Raw genomic sequence first — 21,816 nt, 5'->3', positions numbered from 1 at the left:
AAAGAATCATTAAATCATAATATGGGGTTGTCTTGGTGCTTTTCATATAGTAGAGGACAGCCTAATCCAAATATTATGCACAAATCTAAATTGTGGTTCAAATTGAGTCTTCTTCTCTCAAGTTTGGCTTCTAATTTGGCTCCATAATTGAGTTTGTTAGTTGTGATCACATGCCAATGCTACTTAGATACTCTCAATGAACTTCCCAGCCACTCGTTAATTTTTTAATTATTTTATTATTAATTTTTTTTCTTTTTAATTTTGTCTTAAGCACTATATATTACTTTTCTTTCAATACTTTCCCCAACTCAGAAAGCAACCAAAATTATTGTTTCTTTGCTAAGCCAAATTAAGGAGACCCCATTGATTAATTGCAAAATGGAAATTTATTTAAGATGCTCAACACTTTAGCTTAAGGGAGGATGATTGTCTTACGTGCCTGCAAGTGCAAGGCTACAAGCCATGCCATAATCATTCTCTCGTAATCGTTGGCTTAGTAAATTATTATTGTTATTAACTAATTATCCATTCATTGAAAATTTTTAATTTTTATTTATATTTAATTCATCATAAATTTAAAATAATATATATATTCAAGTTAAACAAGTTTTTCCTCATCAGTGCAGATTTCGAATTGAAATTTCTAAAAATTTCATTCTTATTTTTTATTAAATTAATAATAAATTATTGATAAATTGTCAATATCATATTTATAAAAAATTACCCATCTCATAAAACTGAGATTTAGTTTCTTATTTCTAATTTATTAAGTAGAGAATTATTTTTATTATATAATTCATTAATTATTATACATTAATCAAACATCTTTTAAATAAAAAATAATAATTTGCATGGAGTATTAATAAAACTCAAAATTGAAGAGGTTATAACCAAGCCCACGATGGATACGCTTATTGATAGGGAAATTAAAGAAGAGGCTATAACCAAGCCACGATGTAACTTTTCTATGACTGGTATAAGAACCTAATTAATAGGTTTAACATCAATTGTCACGATAGATACGCTTATTGATTGGGAAATTAAAGAAGAGTTCTTTAATATGATTTGGGATAGGAGTAATATGCCTTACAAGGTCTTGGATGCTACTTACTCCTTAAGTTAGTTTGTGATAGTGGTCCATTTTTTAAAGATGATATTAGAGTCTTCCAACTAAATATTTGAGTCTTTCATATGTTTCACTCTTCAAATGTTTGATTTTAAGCGTAAAAAGGGTATTTTTTTTATAAGCAAAATTTTATTAAAAATCATGAAAAACTTAGCATAATTAGATCCAGCTAAACTCTAATAATCAGATTGCCCTTTTATACCCAACTTAGAAAAAGGTATGCTAAGTAAAAAAACTTGATACTAAAATATATCAGCCTAACAAAATGAGCCAAGCTAGAAAATAAAGTAAGAAACAAAAGCAGAAAAGACACAAAACCACACAAGGCTCACTCTAAAAATAAAACAACATAAAAACAAACAGATGACACAACAAGACCAAAGACCATAAGCGTAGCAGCCAAAAAGCCAGAGCTTTGAGCAACAAAGCAGCCACTAAGCAACCCAAGACACCAGCAGCAACATAGTAGTTCCAATCCAAGCCACAGAACTAAAGCAAAAACTGTACCAATTAATAATACTAAGCAATAAGGCTTGTAACTTAGGAGAAAGAATCAAACACTAACAAGCCTGAAGCCACAAAAATAGTTTGCATCAAAGGAAGGCAATAAAATCATCCGTGCGGAGAACACCATCTTTTGCCAGAGAGTCTTTAGTTGAATTTGCTTTATGCAAAATATGGGGGCAAGCACCTCAGACCTTTAATGATGGAATTAAAAACAGATGTTAGCCTCCAAGGTGCCTTATATAGATTATTTACCCATGAGACAGCGATCAATGATTTTGATTCTATGAAGAGCCACAAAGACAAGGAGAAGAGGTCCTGGCTACTAATGCAAAGTTCTATAGCCTTAGAGATGGCTCTAAACTCTGCTTCATTTGAATCAGCAATGCCAGAGAAGCATGAAAAGAGAAATAAAATTACCAACCGAATCCCTTAGCACACCTCTGATGCCTGAACTGCCAGGCTTCCCTAAGGATGAACCGTCAACATTCTACTTAAAACATAGAGCAGGTGGAGGAGAGCAATCAACTGCAAGACGCACTTTAGGCTGGTTGGACCATGATTTAATAGAGTTGGCAGTAATTAGAAGGTCTGATCCTAAAAAGGGAAAAGAGGTGCCAATTTCTTTCATCCAAGTAGTAAGACAAAAGAGGATTAGAGCACATAGGGAGGCAATAGGAGATTCCTTACTCTTGAAAATTTTTTTTCATTTCGTGCTAGCCAGAGGAACCAGATTATTGCATAGAATAATTAATCCAGAACTTGCTTTGAAATTTGCCCCAACAAAAAGATTTCCATCAAACTGATTGAGGAAGCAAATACTCAAATCCCATTAGTTGACAAATCAACACCATACTTTCCAAGAAGATTTGCAATGAAGGAAGAGGTGTGATACAGTTTTAGCAGTCTCGAGACAAAAAGGGGCATCCATTTTGAGATTGTGGAATAATACTAATGGAACTCAACCAACCTGTAGTGCAAAGCTTTTCCTTGCAGGCCATCCAAACTAGGAGCTCAACTAAGCTAGTAAACCCAACCAGATGGAGGTGAGGAGGAAAGAAACCTGTGCTAAGGCATTGAGGAGGCACATGAAAATAAACCATTAGGCATTGGTTTCCATACAAGTCTATAGCTTCTACTCCTACATATTTTAATCAAGTTCAAGAGACACATAAGCTAATCCACCGACATTCTCTCAAGCGAATAAGGGCCTTCGCCAAGATGGCCTCCATTCCCAAACATTGTTCTGCCACATACCCATTGCATATACCACAGCATCTTGATTTGAAGATATGCTAAATAAGCAAGGAAATGTGATTTTCAATGCATGGTTTCCAATCCAATTGTCATGCCAAATGGTTATCTTTTCCCCGTTGCCTAAGACGAAATGGATATTATAAAAAATGTTGAATTCATTCACTCTGAATGAGCTTTGAATTCATCTTCCATTGTGTGAAAAGAGTGTGTTAATATCCCATATTGATTTGGAATAAAGGTAATATTCTCTTACAAGACTTTGGACGCTCCTCCCCCTTAAACTAACTTCTAAAGGTTAATTAAGCTCAGCCTATTTTCTTGACAATTAGATGGTGTTTAGTTTGACTATTTACTTTTGACTTAAAATATATTTTTTAACTTATAAGTTAAATTAAAAATAAATAATTAAATGTTTGGTAAAATTACTTAAAAATAAGTTTAAGTAGTTTAATTTTTTAGTTTGAAGGTATTTAAAAGTAATTTAATTTATTGAAATTATCAAAAAGAAAATGTAATTAAGTATTGTATTTATTAAAATAAGGATAATATTGATATTTTTAAAATTATTAGGTAATATAATTTTTTATAGTTTTAAAATAAGTAAATAAGTCAAAAGTGAAATATCTATGCTTATAACTTCTAACTTATTTAAAGTAGTTTTTTAAACTTATAAATCAAATCAAATACTAATATATTTACAACTTTCTATTTATAAATAAGTTTAGCTAATCTATAAGTCAAACTAAATACCTTCTTAATTAGTTGATTTTCTTAGAAATTATTCTTTTAATTAATATTTTATTTAGGGTAAGTACAAAGCACATCATTTTGAATTTGTTTTTTCACATTTCAGGTCTATGATTTTGTTTTTATATTTTAGGTCACTGTGTTTACTTTCTATTGGTGGTTAAATATTTATTCAAAGAAATTAAAATGTGGCTATGGAGAAATTCATGGCAAGAAATTATATAATAACAATGTGATTTTATCACATAGAACTTTCTACATGATAAATAGATTTAGCTAACCTATAAGTCAAACCAAATACCTTCTTAATTAGTTGATTTTCTTAGAAATTATTCTTTTAGTTAATATTTTATTTAAGATAAGTACAAAGCACATCATTTTAAATTTGTTTTTTCATATTTCAGGCCTACTATTTTGTTTTTATATTTTAGATTAGTGCGTTTACTTTCTATTGGTGGTTAAATATTTATTCAAAGAAATTAAAATATGACTATGGAGAAATTCATGACAAGAAATTATATGATAACAGTGTGATTTTATCACGTAGAATGAATATATGGTACGGCAAGTTAATAAATATTTAACACATGGACAAGTATAGTTAATTTTTAAAAGAATTGCTTGTTAATTTTAATTTTTGAGATTTACTTTCATATTCATAAGATTCACTTTCATCTACATATCTTATGTTTATTGGCTTATCATTTCAAGTGGAATTGAATTGCGCATTTAGCACATAATTTTCATGCATGCATGGATTGTTATTAAGATCATAGTTAGGTCAAAAGCTCTCCTTTAAGATTAAATTAATGACAATTACACACCAAACAAAATTTTATCCTAGAATTGCCTTTATAAAACCCACAGCTACGTTCAATATCTCATTATCTCTCTCTCTCTCTCTCTCTCTCTCTCTCTCTCTCTCCAAGAAAACAAAATGGACAAAAAGCCATGTGACTCCCAGGAAGCTGATGTGAGAAAAGGGCCATGGACAATGGAAGAAGACTTGATCTTGATCAACCACATCGCTAACCATGGTGATGGTGTATGGAACTCTCTCGCTAAAGCAGCTGGTATAGATAATAACCTGTTCAATTAACCATAATTTAATACTACAGGCACTTTTTTTTCCTTTTGTTTTTTTGCAGAAAAGCCTCGTAACATCCTTTCTTTGATATTGATAAGTTTTTCCTGGATAATATTATTGTTAATAAAAGTTTTGTAAAAAAAAAAAAACATTCTTTCTATGATATTTGATCATCCTTTCAGGTCTGAAACGTACTGGAAAGAGTTGTAGGCTCCGATGGCTGAACTATCTGCGCCCTGACGTTCGAAGAGGGAACATTACTCCTGAGGAACAGCAGTTGATCATTGAACTGCATGCCAAGTGGGGAAACAGGTATATATATATATATATATATATATATATATATATATATATATATATATATATATATATGTACGATATAATTACATAATATTCTACCTGTTTTTTTCATTAGCTAAAAATATATAAAGATACATAAAAAAACTATACTGTTTCAACTTTGCTACACTTCTCTTTTAACGGTGGAAAGACAGAGAAGAGAGACACAATCTTTGGTTTCTACATAGCTAATTAAGGTCGATTACTTCTCAGAATCCCTATTTGTACAGCCTTGGAGTAGAGAGAGAGGGAGAGAGTGCGAGTTGGGGGTTTGAGTAATTGCTAGCCAAGAAATAGATATGTAACCTTGCTATGGGGTTTTAGAAATAGCCAGCAAAAATTTTGTCTTAATTTGCAAGTGATATTCTTGAATTTTTCATGGCTATTAAAAATCCAAATGATTTTCTCATTATATATATGTGTGTATGATGATGTTTTCTCAAAATAAAAGATAAAGACTTTTTCTTTGCTTTCGTTTTCTTGCAATTTCTTTTTGCCTAAGTGATATAGTTTTGCGAAGGAATAGCTAATTAATGAAAAAAATAATAGTAATAAAAAAAAAATAATATTGGTATGACATAAAGTTAGATTTTTGCGATTGGGCACGTTGTGAAACATGAATGCAGGGCCAAGGAGATTTTGGCAATAACAAGTTTCCATTTTTAGTAGAATCCATTTCTGTAAGTCACATGTTAACTCTTCCTTTCAGAAGAAAGAGAAGCTCTTTTGCATTCGTTGAAGTGGACCTTATTGTTTTGGCTCTCCTAAGACAAAGCAAGCTCAAATTTTATAATAAACTGTAGGATATATATATATATATATATATATATATATATATATATATATATATATATGGATTTAAAATAATATAATTATCAAATAGCTTTTTTAAAAATAAATTAAAAATTATATTTATTTATGTATAATTTATAATTGACTTATCATTTTATATAATATGCTGATATAAAATCACAGAGCAGTGTATAGTAACTCTGAAGTCAGACATATTATGGTATTAGGTTTGCAACTCACAATATATAACTCAACTTTTTTCTTTTTTTTTTCATAACTTTTTTTTGAATAAATTATAATATACTTCAAGTGCACTACACATTCACAAAATAACTGGTTTATTTATGAATTATAAAAAAATGTGACTCATATTATTGTGATACCAATAATTAGTCTATTTTTAGAATAAATAAAATTATTTCTTTAAAAGAATACTTAATTTTGTTTTTAAATAAAAACAACAAGACTTAAACTCAGTCTTTTCTTTAGTTTAAGAGATGTATTTATATACGTGCTAAGTTGAGCGGACTAGTTTGGAAAGCCCTAGGTGAGAAAAGCAAGTCACCCACAATGCCAAACACTAATTGTAGTTTGATTGGTTTCTTGACTTTTGAGAGGAGAGGAACTTTCTTTGTGCGGTACAAATTCTTTCTCCAAATTAATATACCCAATAAGAAAAAAAAAATCAAAAAAATAATCTTTTTTAAAAGGAAAAAATAAAGGTTTTTTCTTTGTGAGAGAAATTTCTATCTAATATCATCTTAAAATCGATTTCCTCTTGCTCTGAGAAAATAAGGGTGTTTTCCCCCTTTTTTTTTTTTTTTTTTCTTGTTGATTGATGTTTCTTTTAGATCAAAAAGAGAAAACTTTGCCAAAATTATATGCAGGGAGTTGGGAAAAGTTTCATGTTAATGTTTAGCAGTTGTTTCATCTACAAATTTCAGGTAGGATTTATGAGTTTATTTAAAAGAAAAAGAAAAGAAAAGAATTGTAGCAGACCGATCAATATGAGCCATTCAATTTTTTGTATCTATAGACTCAAAACTCCTGCTATAAGGGAGTTGGCTTTATTCCAAGGACATCTGAACAACATGCATGTCTGCTTATGAAATGAGCCCCTGCACTAAAGACTTTGATTTCCAGCCATGGAACATGGCCTGAGATAAAGTCACCATATTAACTAAAATAGTTGAACTTTTCACTGTTTGGCAGGTCACTTTGGACAATTTTTTTTTTCACTATTTTTTTCTCCTACACCAATTGCTTTTATAATCCAGATGAAAATTCATTATTCTCCCAAAATTTTGCATACCAATAGCTTCTTACTTCTTTTAAAAAAAGACTTAAATACTAATCAGCTTTTGCTTAGTAATATAATTGGAATCATCTCCAGAATTGTGAGATCTTGAGTTTTTCTAAATTTTTAAATTTGTTTTTACTTATTAATAAATAATTCTATTTAATTGCAATTGTTAAGCTAACAGAACTTTTATCAATAATCTGAAAATTTGGTGATCCTTTTCTTTTAGAAAATAACTGATGAATTTTCCCCAGGTGGTCGAAAATCGCAAAGCATCTTCCAGGAAGGACTGACAATGAAATAAAAAACTACTGGAGGACTAGAATCCAGAAGCATATTAAGCAAGAAGAGGCATTATCTGGGCAGAGTTCAGAGATAAATGAACATGCAAGCACAAGCATGCAGGTATCTGGTATGATTGAGACCTACTCTCCACCATCTTACCAAGAGACTGTAGAGGCTTTTCCAGGAGCAACCTTAGCTCCTGAATCCTATGACAACTGCTGGAGCATTGAGGATCTCTGGTCCATGCAGTTACTTAATGGTGATTAATTAATTTGGTTTGTTTATAAGGGATGAGCACAGGAAGTATTTTCTCTATAAGTTGTTTTTTATATTGGCTTGTTATAGGATCCTCTCTATCTATAGCCTGCATCCACTATAAATATATATTAATTATTATTATATACAAATTATATGTATACCTTTCAATTAATCTTCAAGACTTTGGTTGTAGATGATTTTCTTTCCCAAATAATCGACTAAGATTACCTTTATAATAATTACGTAATTTGGTTTTCTCATACAATGTGAAATGAAATTTTTATTTAAATTCAATTTATACGGTGAAATTAAAATAAAATATATATAATATGAGACTCACATGAATTTAATGAAGTTAATGAATTTTATTTTCAATATGATATTAGAATCATTCATAAGATTTTAAATAACATCAAAATTAATTATAATGAGAGACAAGATTTGACTAATAAAGGATTGATGGATATGAAGGTTTTGCTGGGGCAAAGGACATGCTAGGTCTCTTCCCTGCACCTGAGTTTACATGTACGTAAACTAGGGTATGAATATGTAATCTAAGGTTTCAGTAGCATATCCTGAACTGGCTAGCTAGGTTCATCTAAAAATTTGAAGAGACGGTTCAAACATGTTATAGCGTTAATTATTATATTAGAATTAATTAATAATTATTTCCTTTTTTTTTAATAACTAAGTTAATTAATGTTTATATATGTGTATGCCATGATCGATCACGTTGAAACAAACACAAATACCGAACTTAACTTACAGGAAGTCGACACATAGCAACTCCACAATAGCCATTCTTGGTAAATTTCAACTTGGCTTTTGATTAGAATTCCATAAATGTGCATTGCCATGAAAAGTTGAAGGTAGACCTCAGCTTAACTCCCGCAATGGCTCCAAGGAAATCTTCACATGCATTCTTATAAATTCCCAACAATTGCTTGTCCAAAATGTTACTGCCCCTTAAAATACTTTTCTTCTCTTAATTAGAAAACATAAAAAAAAAAATTGAAAATTTTTAACTTAACATATAAATATTATCAATAGTGAAATTATGATTTTTGTTGAAGGTGGGCATTGATTTTAAGTTATTGTGCAACTCAAGGTGGGCATTTATTAATTAATAATTAAGAAAGGCAAAACCATAACTATATAGGTAAATTTTTATATTCATTCTAAAATTTAAGGTGATCAATTGCCTAACATATATAATGACGGCAGCTTCACCATTGAATATTACCCCTTATTCCACACTACTCGTTTATAAATTTTAGACATTTTTATAATTTATTAGAACTTCTAACTTTAACACTTGAATTATAAGATTGACCTTGTCTTTCTAATACATATATGTGATCAGGGACGGAACTAATTAGAGGTTTGAAGGCCTTCCCCCATGATTTTAAAAATAAAAGCTTACCTATAAATATTAATTTTTAAAAAATGAAAAATTATTATCTACCTCAAAAATTTTTTAAATTAAAAATTTACCTATAATTTTAGTTTACTTTTTTAAAAAAAAATTATTACTTCACCCTTCTATAATTTTATTTTTGTTCCAACTCCTACCCTTTTATGTAAATTTTACTCATATTTTTTTTATATTATTTAATTTTGATCACTTAATATTTTATACTTTTATTTTAATTTTATATTTTTACAAAAATTTATGTAATTTCTTTTTAGCATTTAGTTTTAGCCCCTAACTATAAACTTATAGTTGTGCCCTGTATATGACCTTGGACAAGTGCACAAATTAAAGTAGATGATAAGATATAGTGATTTATAATAAGCTGAATGAAGCTCCTGCTTTCATTAACTTCCTCTACCAAATTGATAGTTTTTTCACACGTAGAACCATAATAAATTGTATATTGAAATGGGATTAGTGGCAGTAATCATTCTGGGCATGAGTAGAGAAGGCAAGCTATTTGGAGAAAGGAGCAGTGTAGACGACAGCAAAGTTAGTTGCGGATGATGACACAGGAGTAGCAATTAGAGCGTACCAAACCATTAACTTTAGGGAGGAGCGAGATAGTTATTGAAGTGAAGCGAATGGAAGATAAGCGAGAGGCCCATTGCACGATCCCATATAGGAAAAAGATAGCCGAGGACGTCTTGTCTATTGCTTGGCTTTTACTCTAATTATAAATTATAAATATATAAAATTATTATATTTAATAGATAAATTTTATTATATATTTTATATTTTAAATTTATTATATAAATAAATTATATTACATATTTTAAATATATAATAAAATAAATTTAAATAAGAAAAATGCGAATTCTGGCCAGAGATAGAGGGAGAGTAATTGCAAGCTAAGTTTTTTTTTGGGCCACACACTTATTCGGTCACATGTTTTAGGTGCATAAAATGTCGCACATGCGGAAGATGATTCAAATATCACATGATGGGTCGGCCATGACAGCATAAAAATTTATTATTGTGTGGGAATTAAGCTAAATGCTTAAATGATGTAATTTATTTAATAATTCATTTAAATCATTAAGATGTAAATCAAGTATTATTTTTCTATTTAATTTTTATTTAAAAGGATTAAGAAATTCAATTCATCAACGGCAAGAAATATATAAAAATTAAATTTAAAACTATTTTTTTAGTTTTGTTTTAAAATTATGTGAATTCTACTTATTTTTTAGATAGAGTCAAGCAATATAAATAATTGTAATATAATAAAATTATATGTAAATAATATAATAAAATTACATTATTTTGAATTATATGTAAATATTTCCATTTTAATTATAAATTAGATTATTTAATTATAAATTAATTATAATTTTCTAATTAAATCTTTATAGCAGTAAAGCGAAGCAGAATACATATGGAGATTGATTTTATTGGTTTTATTTGAAATACTATCTTAAATCAAACTAACCAAATTGAGGTGGTTAATTTAGGATAGTTGATAATTGTTTCGTATTCAATAACAACTACCTCTAAATTATTTATAATTAAAAGAAACAATAGATCAAATATAAAAATATTATAAATAATTAAACTAGTTATAATATTGATTCTTATATGATAATATATATATATATATATATATATATATATAACAATAACAAATATATATAATTTTAAAACATTTAGAATTAGATATATTAATTACACTTAATTATTAGCTATGAGTTATCAGTGAAAGTTATGGTCAATGAAAACTATTCAACGGTTAAATCAAATATAATCATAAATATCCTAGCATGCAATTGGATGTTTATATTGAAGGTGCTGCGCCATGTGATTGCATGAAGTGAATAACCAATTGGCCAAGCGTGCATGTATTGAGTTTTGGCCAAAGTAACCACTTCTTCTTTCTTTTTTTTCTCTCTTGGTTTGTCACCAGTTGATCATGGACAAAATGTTCCTCTGCAATTGAAGTTGAATTAAGGTTATTTACATTGGCGATTTAAACCCGTTTATCCAATTTAATTCCATTAAACTGTAAGTGTATTTTACTACAATATGAAATTCATTAAACTGCCAAATTCGGGATAGGAGGTATACCTCATAGATCCACTTGATTGAGGCATTAGTTGAGCTAACAAAATTAGCAAGCAAGAGCAAGATCAACTCTTTCTACTGCTATATCAAGTCTTGAGATAGAATTAATTTTAATAAAATATAATAATACATTATTATTGAGGCAGGAGGCCTCTTCTCTATTTCCATCCAGGATATAATCAAGAAAAATCAAGTGCAAGATCGCTCGAATTGTAGTGAAGAACAATTTTTATCCTTATTATTTTTCTTTTTTTATAATAACTTATTTTGTGGAGCAAGCCTTGTCGAATCGTTTTAAATTTTATGTTTTTTTAATTTTGGAGATTATTGCGAGACTCATAACAATTACTGCATAATGGTATATTGGAATTACTAGGTGCTGCAAATTTTCTTGCTAAAGTTAATGAGCAAAAGCTTTCAACTTTCATTTTGCAAGAGAACGTACAAAGGTAGATGGATTACCCTGGGCTCATTCTTCGTGATTGTTATCTTGCCAATTCAGTTGATGCAGAGAGGTTCAAAAACAACAAAGCAGCTGGAATATGTATTGGCAGATTTTGAATATTATTTTAAAATGAATCTCTTCCTCCTCTTCTCCTCCTTAAAATCAGTTGAAAGAAACCCCAAAACATACCCCACTAAATTAAATAAAGGGCCTCCTCCTCCTCCTCAAGAAACCCCACTAAATTAAATAAATCTTCCTCCTCCTCCTCGTCCTCCTCCTTAAAATCAGTTGAAAGAAACCCCAAAACATACCCCACTAAATTAAATAAAGGGCCTCCTCCTCCTCCTCAAGAAACCCCAAAACACACCCCACTAAATTAAATAAATCTTCCTCCTCCTCCTCCTCCTTAAAATCAGCTGAAAGAAACCCCAAAACATACCCCACTAAATTAAATAAAGGCTCCTACCCCACTAAATTAAATGAAGGCTCCTTAAAATCAGCTGAAAGAAACCCCATGTAACAACCCAATTTTTCTAATAAAATATATTTTATTTTTCTTTTATTGACCTGATAATCTATTGATATTTTATTCATAAATTTAAATTAATATTTTCACAATGATAATTTTTGTTAAATAGGTATCATTTTGTTTTTCATATATTATTATTATTATTATTATTATTATTATTATTATTATTATTATTATTATTATTATTATCATCATTGTTGTTTTAAATTGAAAGCTAAAATTTCAAAGAATTAAAAATTTAGACTTAAGTGAATAACTCATGAAACTTGAGGGACTAATATGTAATTAGAAGTTAAAAAAAAAAAAAAACAGAAACCCAAAAACGCAAGCAACAGCCCCCCCCCCCCCCACCCCACCCTTCCATGCATCCTTCCCGACTTCCCCCTCCCCATTTTTTTCTTTCCCTTCTCCTCTGGCAAGGGGCCAAGCCAGACGGCAAGGACAACCACCCAGTGGCCACCGAAGCTGCTCCAGACGGCAAGAGGTGGCTGTGGCACAGGGAGGAAGAGAAAGAGAGAGAAGAAAGGGAAGGAAAAAAGAAGAGAGAGAGAGAAGTGAGACGTTTTTCGGTCGATTCCGGCCACCAATGCTGACGATTCAAGCTGCCACCAACTCCTCATGAACCAGCTCCATTTTCCGACCAGCCATGCCCGGAATGGTGGAGTTTCCAGTGAGTTTCGAAGAGAGAGAAAAAGGAGAGAGAAAGTAACACCAGTGGCTTTCCGATCACTTTTCCGGCGATTCGACCGTCGGATCGAAAATCTGAGGCCACCAATGGACTCAGGACGACGAGATCTTTGAGATAGGACTGGTCTCGCTCCGATTGGACACCGTTTGAAAAAGGCGATAATCGAATGGTCCAAATCGCTTAGTGAGATTTTTGAACTTTTTCAATTTTAAAAATAATTTTATAATAATTATTAACACAATTTGGACTTAATTTAGGTGCAATCGGATCGAGGATAGCTCACGGCGCTGGGACCACGTTTTCAGTCAGATCCGGCTGCCTGGTAGCCCGTCTCAGAACGTGGTCGATATTACAGTCAATCCTAGCATTTTCAAACCTTCTGGACGTGTCCCAGGTGTCAGAATTGGCATAGGTAAACCCAAACTACAAGTTGCTCATTTTCGGCTAACATCGATTTAGAATAAAAATTCATAAAATATTTGTGGATGATCAAAAAATTATAATTCCTTTTGCAATAGCCTTATAATATTATTAAAGATCGCGGAGCAAAATTTTAGAGCTCGTTTGGGTAGTTTTTGCAAAAGGGATAGTTATATGGAATAAAACTTAATTTTTCAAGTTTATGACTATTGTCTGATTTGGAGGGCCCAGGAGGGGCCATATGATGTTGATGAGATGTGATTGTGGAAATTGAGAATTTAGAAGTGTTATTTGAATCTTTGTGCAGATTGGGTAGGTTCTAGGTATAAGGGAAACTCTGCCAGATTTTCAATATGAATTAGGCTGTTTGTTGTCTCTTTAGAGTTTTATTTTGACTTAATATTAATAAATTTATAATTTAATTATTAGGTGATTGATGTCAGCTATTTTCCTATATCCAGCAGCCACAATAGTCCTCGGTGTACTGTGAGTAAAATATTAATTTTAATTGTAATTTCGATATTATTATATGTTCAAGCATGCCCATGCATCACTTATAAATATGTATATATGTAGTTAAACTCTAAGCACGTTTTATGTTGCATTCATAACTGTTGAAGTGTCATGGATGTTGTTTGTGGTAATTTGAAATAGTGTGCGTGAGTTGGCGTGCATATGGTATAGTGTTGGCTATGGACAGGATGGGTAGACACGGCTTGAGATCTTCGCTGAGATCCAGTCCTTCGAGATAGACACGGCTTGACTTCTTCGCTGGGACCCCGATTTAGTTTATTAAGCGAAAGTCCAGCTTTAGTTCTTCGCTGGCACAGGTTGGATTAAGATGGCTGTATAGGGGATCAGCTCCCATATATTTATTGTTTGACCTTATCGGTTGTGTGAGTACTTCAGATTACCTTTTTACTGTTATAATATGAAAATATTGACGATGTTGTATTTCACTCTACAGGATGCATTAGTTTTAGATAGCTATAGAGATTATGGTTAAAATTGATATTTTACTCTCTGAGTCGAACGCTCACTCATGTTCACCATATTTTTCCAGGCTACAAGAGAACACATTTTTTCAGAATAACCTGTTCCTTTCCTCGCAGGTTATGAAAATAAAAATTACTTAACTGTATTATTATTATTATCTAAATTTGTAATTTAAAACCCCGCATGTACTAGTGGTAGCATTAATCCTATCAGGGACTGCATGAATTTAAGTTTTTGTATTAATAAATGAAAATTTTTTTATAAGTCTTGAATAGTTTGTAAATGATGTAACCGAGTTGAGCTGGGCTCCCCTAATTTTAGTTTCGGATAATTGCTAGGCTAAAGTTAGCCTGAAATAAAATTATAACAATTTAATTTAAATTATTTTATATGCATATTGGGCCTAAATTGTGGGCCTGTTCATGGGTTGAGGAATAGTTAGGCTTATTACGGGACTCGGGGGCTTTAGGCTGGCTTAGGTTCTAATGCCGGTCCTACCCATAGGTTGGTTCGTGACACCCCAAAACATACCCCACTAAATTAAATAAAGGGGAGTGAGTAGATCCATCACCTAGGTTTTTTCACGAACAAATAAAACCAAAAAAAGCAAGTATTAGGGGTTTTCAATTCTAATTTTCGTATGGTTCTAACTAATAATTGAAATCAAAATTATGGTTCTAACTAATAATTGAAATCAAAATTAAACTTTTAACATTTTAAATTTTCAGAAATATATTTCAAATTAAATTTTGATTCTTGTTTCAGTTCGATTCTAAACAATTTTGGCACAATTTTAATAATAATTTCAGTTTTATTTTAATTTCAAATTTAGTTCTAATTTCATTTTAAATATTAATTTTTACACCTAAAATTATAACATTCTTATTTATTTTAAAATAAAAAATATAATCTTAAATTTGTAATATTATATCAACAATAAAAACAATAATATTAATACAAAAATATATTCCTTAATTGGAATATTATATTATTTTTTATATTTTTTTTATTATGTGATCTTTAATTAAAAGGTATATATATAATTAAGAATTAAAAATACTAACATGTGATTTAATTATATAAATAAATATTATAAGATGATTTAATGTATTTAAGACTCAAATTATTTTAAAAAATAAAAAAAATAAAAAAATTTTAAATTATGTACACTTAAATTAAATATATATAATTTTAATTACATATAAATATATATTATTTTATTTAAATTATAAAAAATAAAAAAACATATATAATCATTTTTTATTTATATAATTATGATTTATTTTTAATGAAAAATTAAAATTAAATCAAAATAATAAATATAAATTTAATTTAACACAATTCGAATCTTATTATAATATATATATATATATATATATATATATATATATATATATATATATATATATATATATTTTAATTTTGATACAATTGAATATGATTCGATATAATTTTTTTATTAAAAAAATTAGAAAAGGCTTTTAATGTGGTTGGGATTCCTATAACTTCTCATCCACAATTGAGCTGGGCGAGGCTTGCCCACAATCCAAAATCTCCTCGTCTCTTATCCATCTTTTGGTCATCTTCTTCCCATTTCCCAACAAAAGTGAAAACCCCATCAAGCATCTGCTATCATTCTTCATTTGGATGACACGTGGCGACAATTTGGCTTATAAGAAAATCCGATTAAACGTTAGCAAAACGTCGTCGTTCATTATTGGTATCATGGTAAAATGGTGTGGCTTATAACAGCCAGAGATGTCAATCAGTCAGTGGGATGGATTGAAAACTAACGATGGTGGTTGTTTATTAGGGGCAAGAACAGGCCATTACAGGTTTTAAAGAGAAGATTGAGAGAGAGAGAGAAGGAGATGGGAAGAGCTTTTGTGTATGTGATTCTAGGAGGAGGGGTGGCAGCTGGGTATGCAGCTCTTGAATTCACAAGAAGAGGGGTCTCTCAAGGCGAACTCTGCATCATCTCTGAGGAACCTGTGAGCAAGAAATTATTTCTAATCTCTTCTCTGTTAAAGAACTTGCTATATTAGCTTCATTTCATTAATGGCTATCTGTTTCATTTTGATGCTTTTATGATTGAGTAATTGTTCCATTGATCAGCAGTTCGAATATGTTTGTTTTTAAGTTAGATTTCAAATAAGACGAAACCAAAACAGGATGAATATTCTGAAATTAAGACATTTGGCGTTGCCCTTGAATCTTTTGTGTGCCTCTCTGGGTTTTTTTTTTTTAATTACTTGGAAAATTCAAATTGATTACAAGTCTTACCTTGCTTGTTACTTCAAGTAAGGGTTACGGTACTTTGATTCAACTACAGGTTACTTAGAAACTTTTTTTTTATTATTCAGTTTGAATATCTCCTAATGGATTATAAGTCAATGGGGAAATTTGTTTGGACCTGTTATATTGTCTGCCATCTGGTACAAATTGGCCTATCAGGTTTAGTAATTTGGAGTATAAGACTTTGTTGGTAGTTTTGGCCAGTAACCATATCTGTCTCACATCTTGTTATCACTCTTAATGAAGGAAAGTAAGTAGGATTAATTATTTGGTCTTGTGGATGCAATTATGTAATCTTTCTGAGTTATGGATGTATGTCTGGGAGAAACAAGAGATATCTGAATTTCCATTAATTTCAACATTCTTCATTTTTTGCTGGATTTCTTTCAGGTTCCTCCATATGAGAGACCTGCACTAAGCAAAGGGTATTTACTTCCAGAAGGTAAATGTTCTCGTCTGTATAGTTCATGAACAAACTCTTCATTGTACCCATTGTTTTTCAAAATAAGCTTTTACTTATCATAGGGGAAAAACAAATTCTTAACATGTGCTGATTACCACCAATAAACTTAGCCTGAGGAAGCAGACCTCAGGGTAACAGGATGGGAATTTGGGTGGGATGAAAATGAGTGATTGGTTTTGGAGTCTGCAATTGAAACTGAAAGCAAAAGCTAATCACTTCTTGCTTTGCATTCAAAATCCTTTGCTTTCTCATTTCATCATTTATATTGAGTTATTGATATGAGAAACTTGTGATGACATGCAGCTCCAGCACGCCTTCCATCATTTCACACTTGTGTTGGAGCTAATGAGGAAAGATTGACTCCAAAATGGTATAAAGAGCATGGTAATTTATTTTCGCTGTTTCATTTATTTTTAGGTCCACTTCAAATAAGAACTGTAGAATGCTCCATTTCTTCTCTGGAGTACTTATTTTAATGTGTGATCAATAGATTATAATTTTGAATATATAGCTTTCAAAGTGTATTGGTAATTACGTGTCTATGCGTGAAAAACTAAAGGAAACAAAAGCTTAGATTGAGTATATCAGAATAAAATGCTTGTGAATTTTGGCCTTCTAATTCAAAGCTTGTGTGATTGCGCTTTCACCTGCCCTGTTAATTGGACCCTGAAGCATTGTTATGTCAGTTTGAAATGGTTCATGAATTTTGACTTGTACACAGAGGTGGAAATTGCTCCTTGTGCTTGCAGTTACATTTGTAATTCTAGCTTACAAAGAATTATATTACTGTTTGTTGATCAAATATAAACCTCTTATTCTGCTTCTGCTGTAGATTAGCAAGTTAAAACACTTGGTTTGTATCATTTAGTATCTCTTTCTGGTCAATATTTTTAACATGAGCAAGTACTTTTGCTAATGATCTTCAAGTAAAGACATACTACTTACATGTGGCGATGGATAAGGAATTTTTATATTTCACCTGGAATTTAATAAGTTACTTTGAAATAAGTGTACATATACTTGCTGGGAGTAGGATTAACAGATGCTATTCAACATCAATAGTAAGAAATTTATAGAATTTAATAAGTTACTGCGAAATAAGTGTACATATACTTTCTGGGAGTAGGATTAACAGATTTTTTTCAGACATCAATAGTAGGGAATTTATCATACCAGTTTACTTGAGTCTTCTAAGTTTCAGCTAGTTGATTGTTATATTTTGTCCTTTTTTTTTCCCATTTGATCCTTACTCAATTCTTCTATTTTTCGTAGGAATTGAATTGGTCCTTGGAACTCGAGTCAAGTCTGCTGATGTGAAGCGCAAGACACTACTGACTGCAGCTGGAGAAACTATAAGCTACAAGATTCTTATCATTGCAACAGGTGCTCGGGTATTGAAACTGATCTTTTAGTTGTTTAATGCTATTTTGCTTTAGATGGTTGGCATTGTTAACTATGGGTAAATGCATTATAAAACATGAAATAGGCACGTGAATTTTCTTTTGGAAAATTACAGGAATTACTAAAGTCTTTTTTTTTTCCACTGGAAGGAGTTTGGCTGTTATAATTTCACATGGATAAGCAAATGAAATTGGAGCTCAAAATATTCTAGTAGATCTCGTTATGCACTGATAGAGTTGCATGCTTTTTCCTGTGTTTTCACTTCAGCTGTGGTTCTAAAAGTTTCCTTTCTTTCTTTCAATTGCTAAAATTAATGGGGATCAACTTCTTTTGATCTTTGCAGAATTTTATTGAAATAATAAAAATATGTAGACACTTATTTGCAGGCTTTGAAGCTTGAAGAATTTGGAGTGAGTGGATCAAATGCTGAAAATGTTTGTTATTTACGAGATTTAGCAGATGCAGACAGGCTTGTTAATGTGATGCAATCATGTGCTGGTGGGAATGCTGTTGTCATTGGTGGTGGCTACATTGGAATGGAGTGTGCTGCATCTTTGGTAATCAATAAAATCAATGTGACTATGGTTTTCCCTGAAGCACATTTCAGTGAGTACCCCTGAACCCTAATTTCTCGTTTTTAATTTTGACATGATAGCAAGTTAACATTTGTTATTGTTGGTTTCGATTTTGCAGTGGCCCGATTGTTTACACCCAAGATTGCTAGTTATTATGAAGATTATTACAAATCTAAAGGAGTAAAATTCATCAAGGGAACTGTCTTGTCATCTTTTGATATGGATTCCAATGGAAAGGTAAATGCAAATCTTGCACTGCTTGACAATCTTAAAAGAATGCAGGAAGCTGGATGATTAAATATATATCAGAAGTCTGAAACATGGGCGTGTATGAAATTGAACTTTCTGTAATGGAATGGCATTTATACCTTCTTCCCATGGTAATAGGCCATGGAAATGCTGGCTTGTTTTGTCAACTGGTCACTAATCTACTCGCTTCTACAGGTCACAGCTGTTAATCTTAGAGATGGAAGTCGGCTACCTGTAGACATGGTTGTGGTAGGAATTGGAATACGTCCAAACACAAGCCTCTTTGAAGGTCAACTCACTTTGGAGAAGGGTGGGATCAAAGTGAATGGGAGAATGCGGACAAGCAACAGCTCAGTCTATGCTGTAGGAGATGTTGCAGCATTTCCGGTCCAACTATTTGGTGAAACACGTAGGCTTGAGCATGTTGACTCAGCTCGAAAATCAGCAAGACACGCTGTAGCAGCAATAATGGAACCAAATAAAACAGATGACTTTGACTACCTGCCATTTTTCTATTCCAGGGTCTTCACGCTGTCTTGGCAGTTTTATGGGGACAATGCAGGGGAAGTAGTGCATTTTGGGGATTACTCTGGAAGTACAATTGGAGCTTACTGGGTAAGCAAAGGTCATCTTGTTGGGTCATTCCTTGAAGGAGGAAGCAAAGAAGATTATGAAGCTATAGCCAAGGCCACCAAACTTAAGCCGGCAATCGAGGACTTGACTGAGCTGGAAAGGCAGGGTTTGGGCTTTGCATTGACAGTTAGTAAGAACCATCTTACTTCTCCCACCGGTAATGTCGGTGGTTCTAGCCTCATTCTGGAAAAACCATTGTATGCTTGGCATGCAACGGCAGGCGTTATTGTGGCTGCATCAGTAGCTGCATTTGCATATTGGTACGGAAGAAGGCGCAGGAGGTGGTGAAGAAAGTTTTTAATGCTTTGAACTCTTATAACTTTGTTGTAGCATTGATAGGCATAGTTGATTTGGCGAGAGCTACTCTTAATGTATCACTCAATACAAAAGTAAATATCTTCAGTTGATTGCTGTTGCACACTGTTAATCTCTAAAACAGCATAAATATGCACCCTTTCTGGGAATTGTAAATACTTCTTCACATGTCAAAGAACTGGTGTAAGGGGTAGTGGAAGCTATAAGCCTTGTCTGAATTAGACAACTTGATATGCGAGCAACCGAAAACCAAGTTGGGCATTTGGTCTAGTGGTATGATTCTCGCTTTGGGTGCGAGAGGTCCCGAGTTCGATTCTCGGAATGCCCCAACTCTTGTATTTTGTTTTTGTTCATTTTTCTTCAGTTACTGGATCCACCCACCTTACTGCAACTCTACTTTTTGTTCTTATTTCAAAACTGAACGCAACCTAAAGAGAATTTTGGACAAATTCAAATTTTATTTCAATTTAGGATGGAACAAATCTGTAGTCTTTATTTTGTTAACTAGAAAACACATCTGAAATTCCCTTTCTAATTGAAATTGGATTACATTTTGTATCAGGTTCTTGAAGACGGAAAATGGGTTTCTGACTTCTGATTAACATCTGGGAAAATACCATAAATTCCTTTCAATTAAATTCAACTGACTTCAGCTTGGAGCTGAAGAATTCATCACTTCAATTCCATTCATGCAATTCTAGCAAGTTTGTTATTAGCATAAGCGAATAAATCAGTTAAAACTGGTGGGCAACAGAACCGGGAGATTAAGAGTGCAATCACTTTATAATTTACAGTTTACACCCTATCAAACAACCAAGTCAAATGGCTATTACTTCTGATGGCAGTAATGCTCTGAAGTTTTACATTCACATCTGCATCCGAGAGTTGCTAGGATCTATGCCTCTATCCGGATCCAACAGTAGATTTATGCCAGATTGACATTCAATTCTTCTTCTTTTAATCTTTGCTTGGCAATCTTTGATTTCTTTCTTTACCTTTCGACTATATTCAGTTTTCTAATCACATATAAATTTGCTCCGTATTAAATCTCCATATTTTTTTTTACATTTCAAACCTTTTTCTATTAAGATTATATCACATGTATTAATTGTTGATTATCATGATGGGATGATGAGAAGCTGCTAATTGGAATATCACTTGTTACATTGCATAACGTTCACATATGCTAACACAAGTTTGCATTCATCAATAGATCCAATGATGCCAATGCCAATAATAATGTCCAATATGGTCTGGCTTGCAGCTGGCATTCTGGAATAGCCGCATAGGTGTCTCATCTTGCTTGAAATTTGCACCTCGCGGGGCCATGTTTGTTGATGCATCCGCTGTTCTTACATTTTGGATTACCCAATACTTAAAAGTCAGCTGTAAAGCCTCGATCAATGGACAGAGACAGCGTTGCTCAACTTGAGCATATTTCTCTGTAATGAAAACCAGGTCTGTCTTCTTTTTTCCTTTTTATGCTACTGAACTATAGTTAAGTGATGATGTGGAATTACGTGTTCTCTGTGTGTGTGTGTGTGAGAGAGAGAGAGAGAGAGAGGGAGAGAGCACCA

At 31.8% G+C, this 21,816-nt stretch overlaps 2 protein-coding genes and 1 non-coding gene across 5 annotated transcripts; all 3 read left to right on the top strand.

The window, feature by feature from the left end:
* Positions 1 to 4,458: 4,458 nt before the first annotated feature.
* Positions 4,459 to 7,887, top strand: LOC110667894 (MYB-like transcription factor EOBII). 2 transcript variants are annotated; one of them, XM_021828860.2, is made up of 3 exons: positions 4,459 to 4,671; positions 4,904 to 5,033; positions 7,407 to 7,887. In XM_021828860.2, exons 1-3 carry the CDS (start codon positions 4,572 to 4,574, stop codon positions 7,702 to 7,704), a joined length of 528 nt encoding a protein of 175 aa, XP_021684552.2. In that variant the 5' UTR covers positions 4,459 to 4,571; the 3' UTR covers positions 7,705 to 7,887. The 2 variants fall into 2 exon arrangements, with proteins under 2 accessions (XP_021684552.2, XP_021684551.2); XM_021828859.2 differs by having other exon boundaries at positions 4,468 to 4,707.
* Positions 7,888 to 15,852: 7,965 nt separating this feature from the next.
* Positions 15,853 to 20,342, top strand: LOC110641312 (monodehydroascorbate reductase 4, peroxisomal). 2 transcript variants are annotated; one of them, XM_021792975.2, is made up of 7 exons: positions 15,853 to 16,299; positions 16,994 to 17,045; positions 17,370 to 17,450; positions 18,339 to 18,457; positions 18,854 to 19,073; positions 19,161 to 19,279; positions 19,487 to 20,342. In XM_021792975.2, the coding sequence occupies exons 1-7, from the start codon at positions 16,180 to 16,182 to the stop codon at positions 20,210 to 20,212; spliced, it is 1,437 nt and encodes a 478-aa protein (XP_021648667.2). In that variant the 5' UTR covers positions 15,853 to 16,179; the 3' UTR covers positions 20,213 to 20,342. The 2 variants fall into 2 exon arrangements, with proteins under 2 accessions (XP_021648667.2, XP_021648666.2); XM_021792974.2 differs by having other exon boundaries at positions 15,877 to 16,299; positions 18,339 to 18,449; positions 18,840 to 19,073.
* Positions 20,343 to 20,495: 153 nt separating this feature from the next.
* On the top strand, positions 20,496 to 20,567 carry TRNAP-UGG (transfer RNA proline (anticodon UGG)). The gene has a single exon. It is a non-coding gene; the product is annotated as a tRNA-Pro (tRNA).
* The last annotated feature ends 1,249 nt before the right edge of the window (positions 20,568 to 21,816 follow it).

This window comes from Hevea brasiliensis, chromosome 15 (genome assembly GCF_030052815.1).
Source record: "Hevea brasiliensis isolate MT/VB/25A 57/8 chromosome 15, ASM3005281v1, whole genome shotgun sequence".
NCBI lineage: Eukaryota > Viridiplantae > Streptophyta > Magnoliopsida > Malpighiales > Euphorbiaceae > Hevea > Hevea brasiliensis.
Note: the sequence above shows the minus strand (reverse complement) of the source record. Positions and strands in the feature narration are given on the sequence as shown.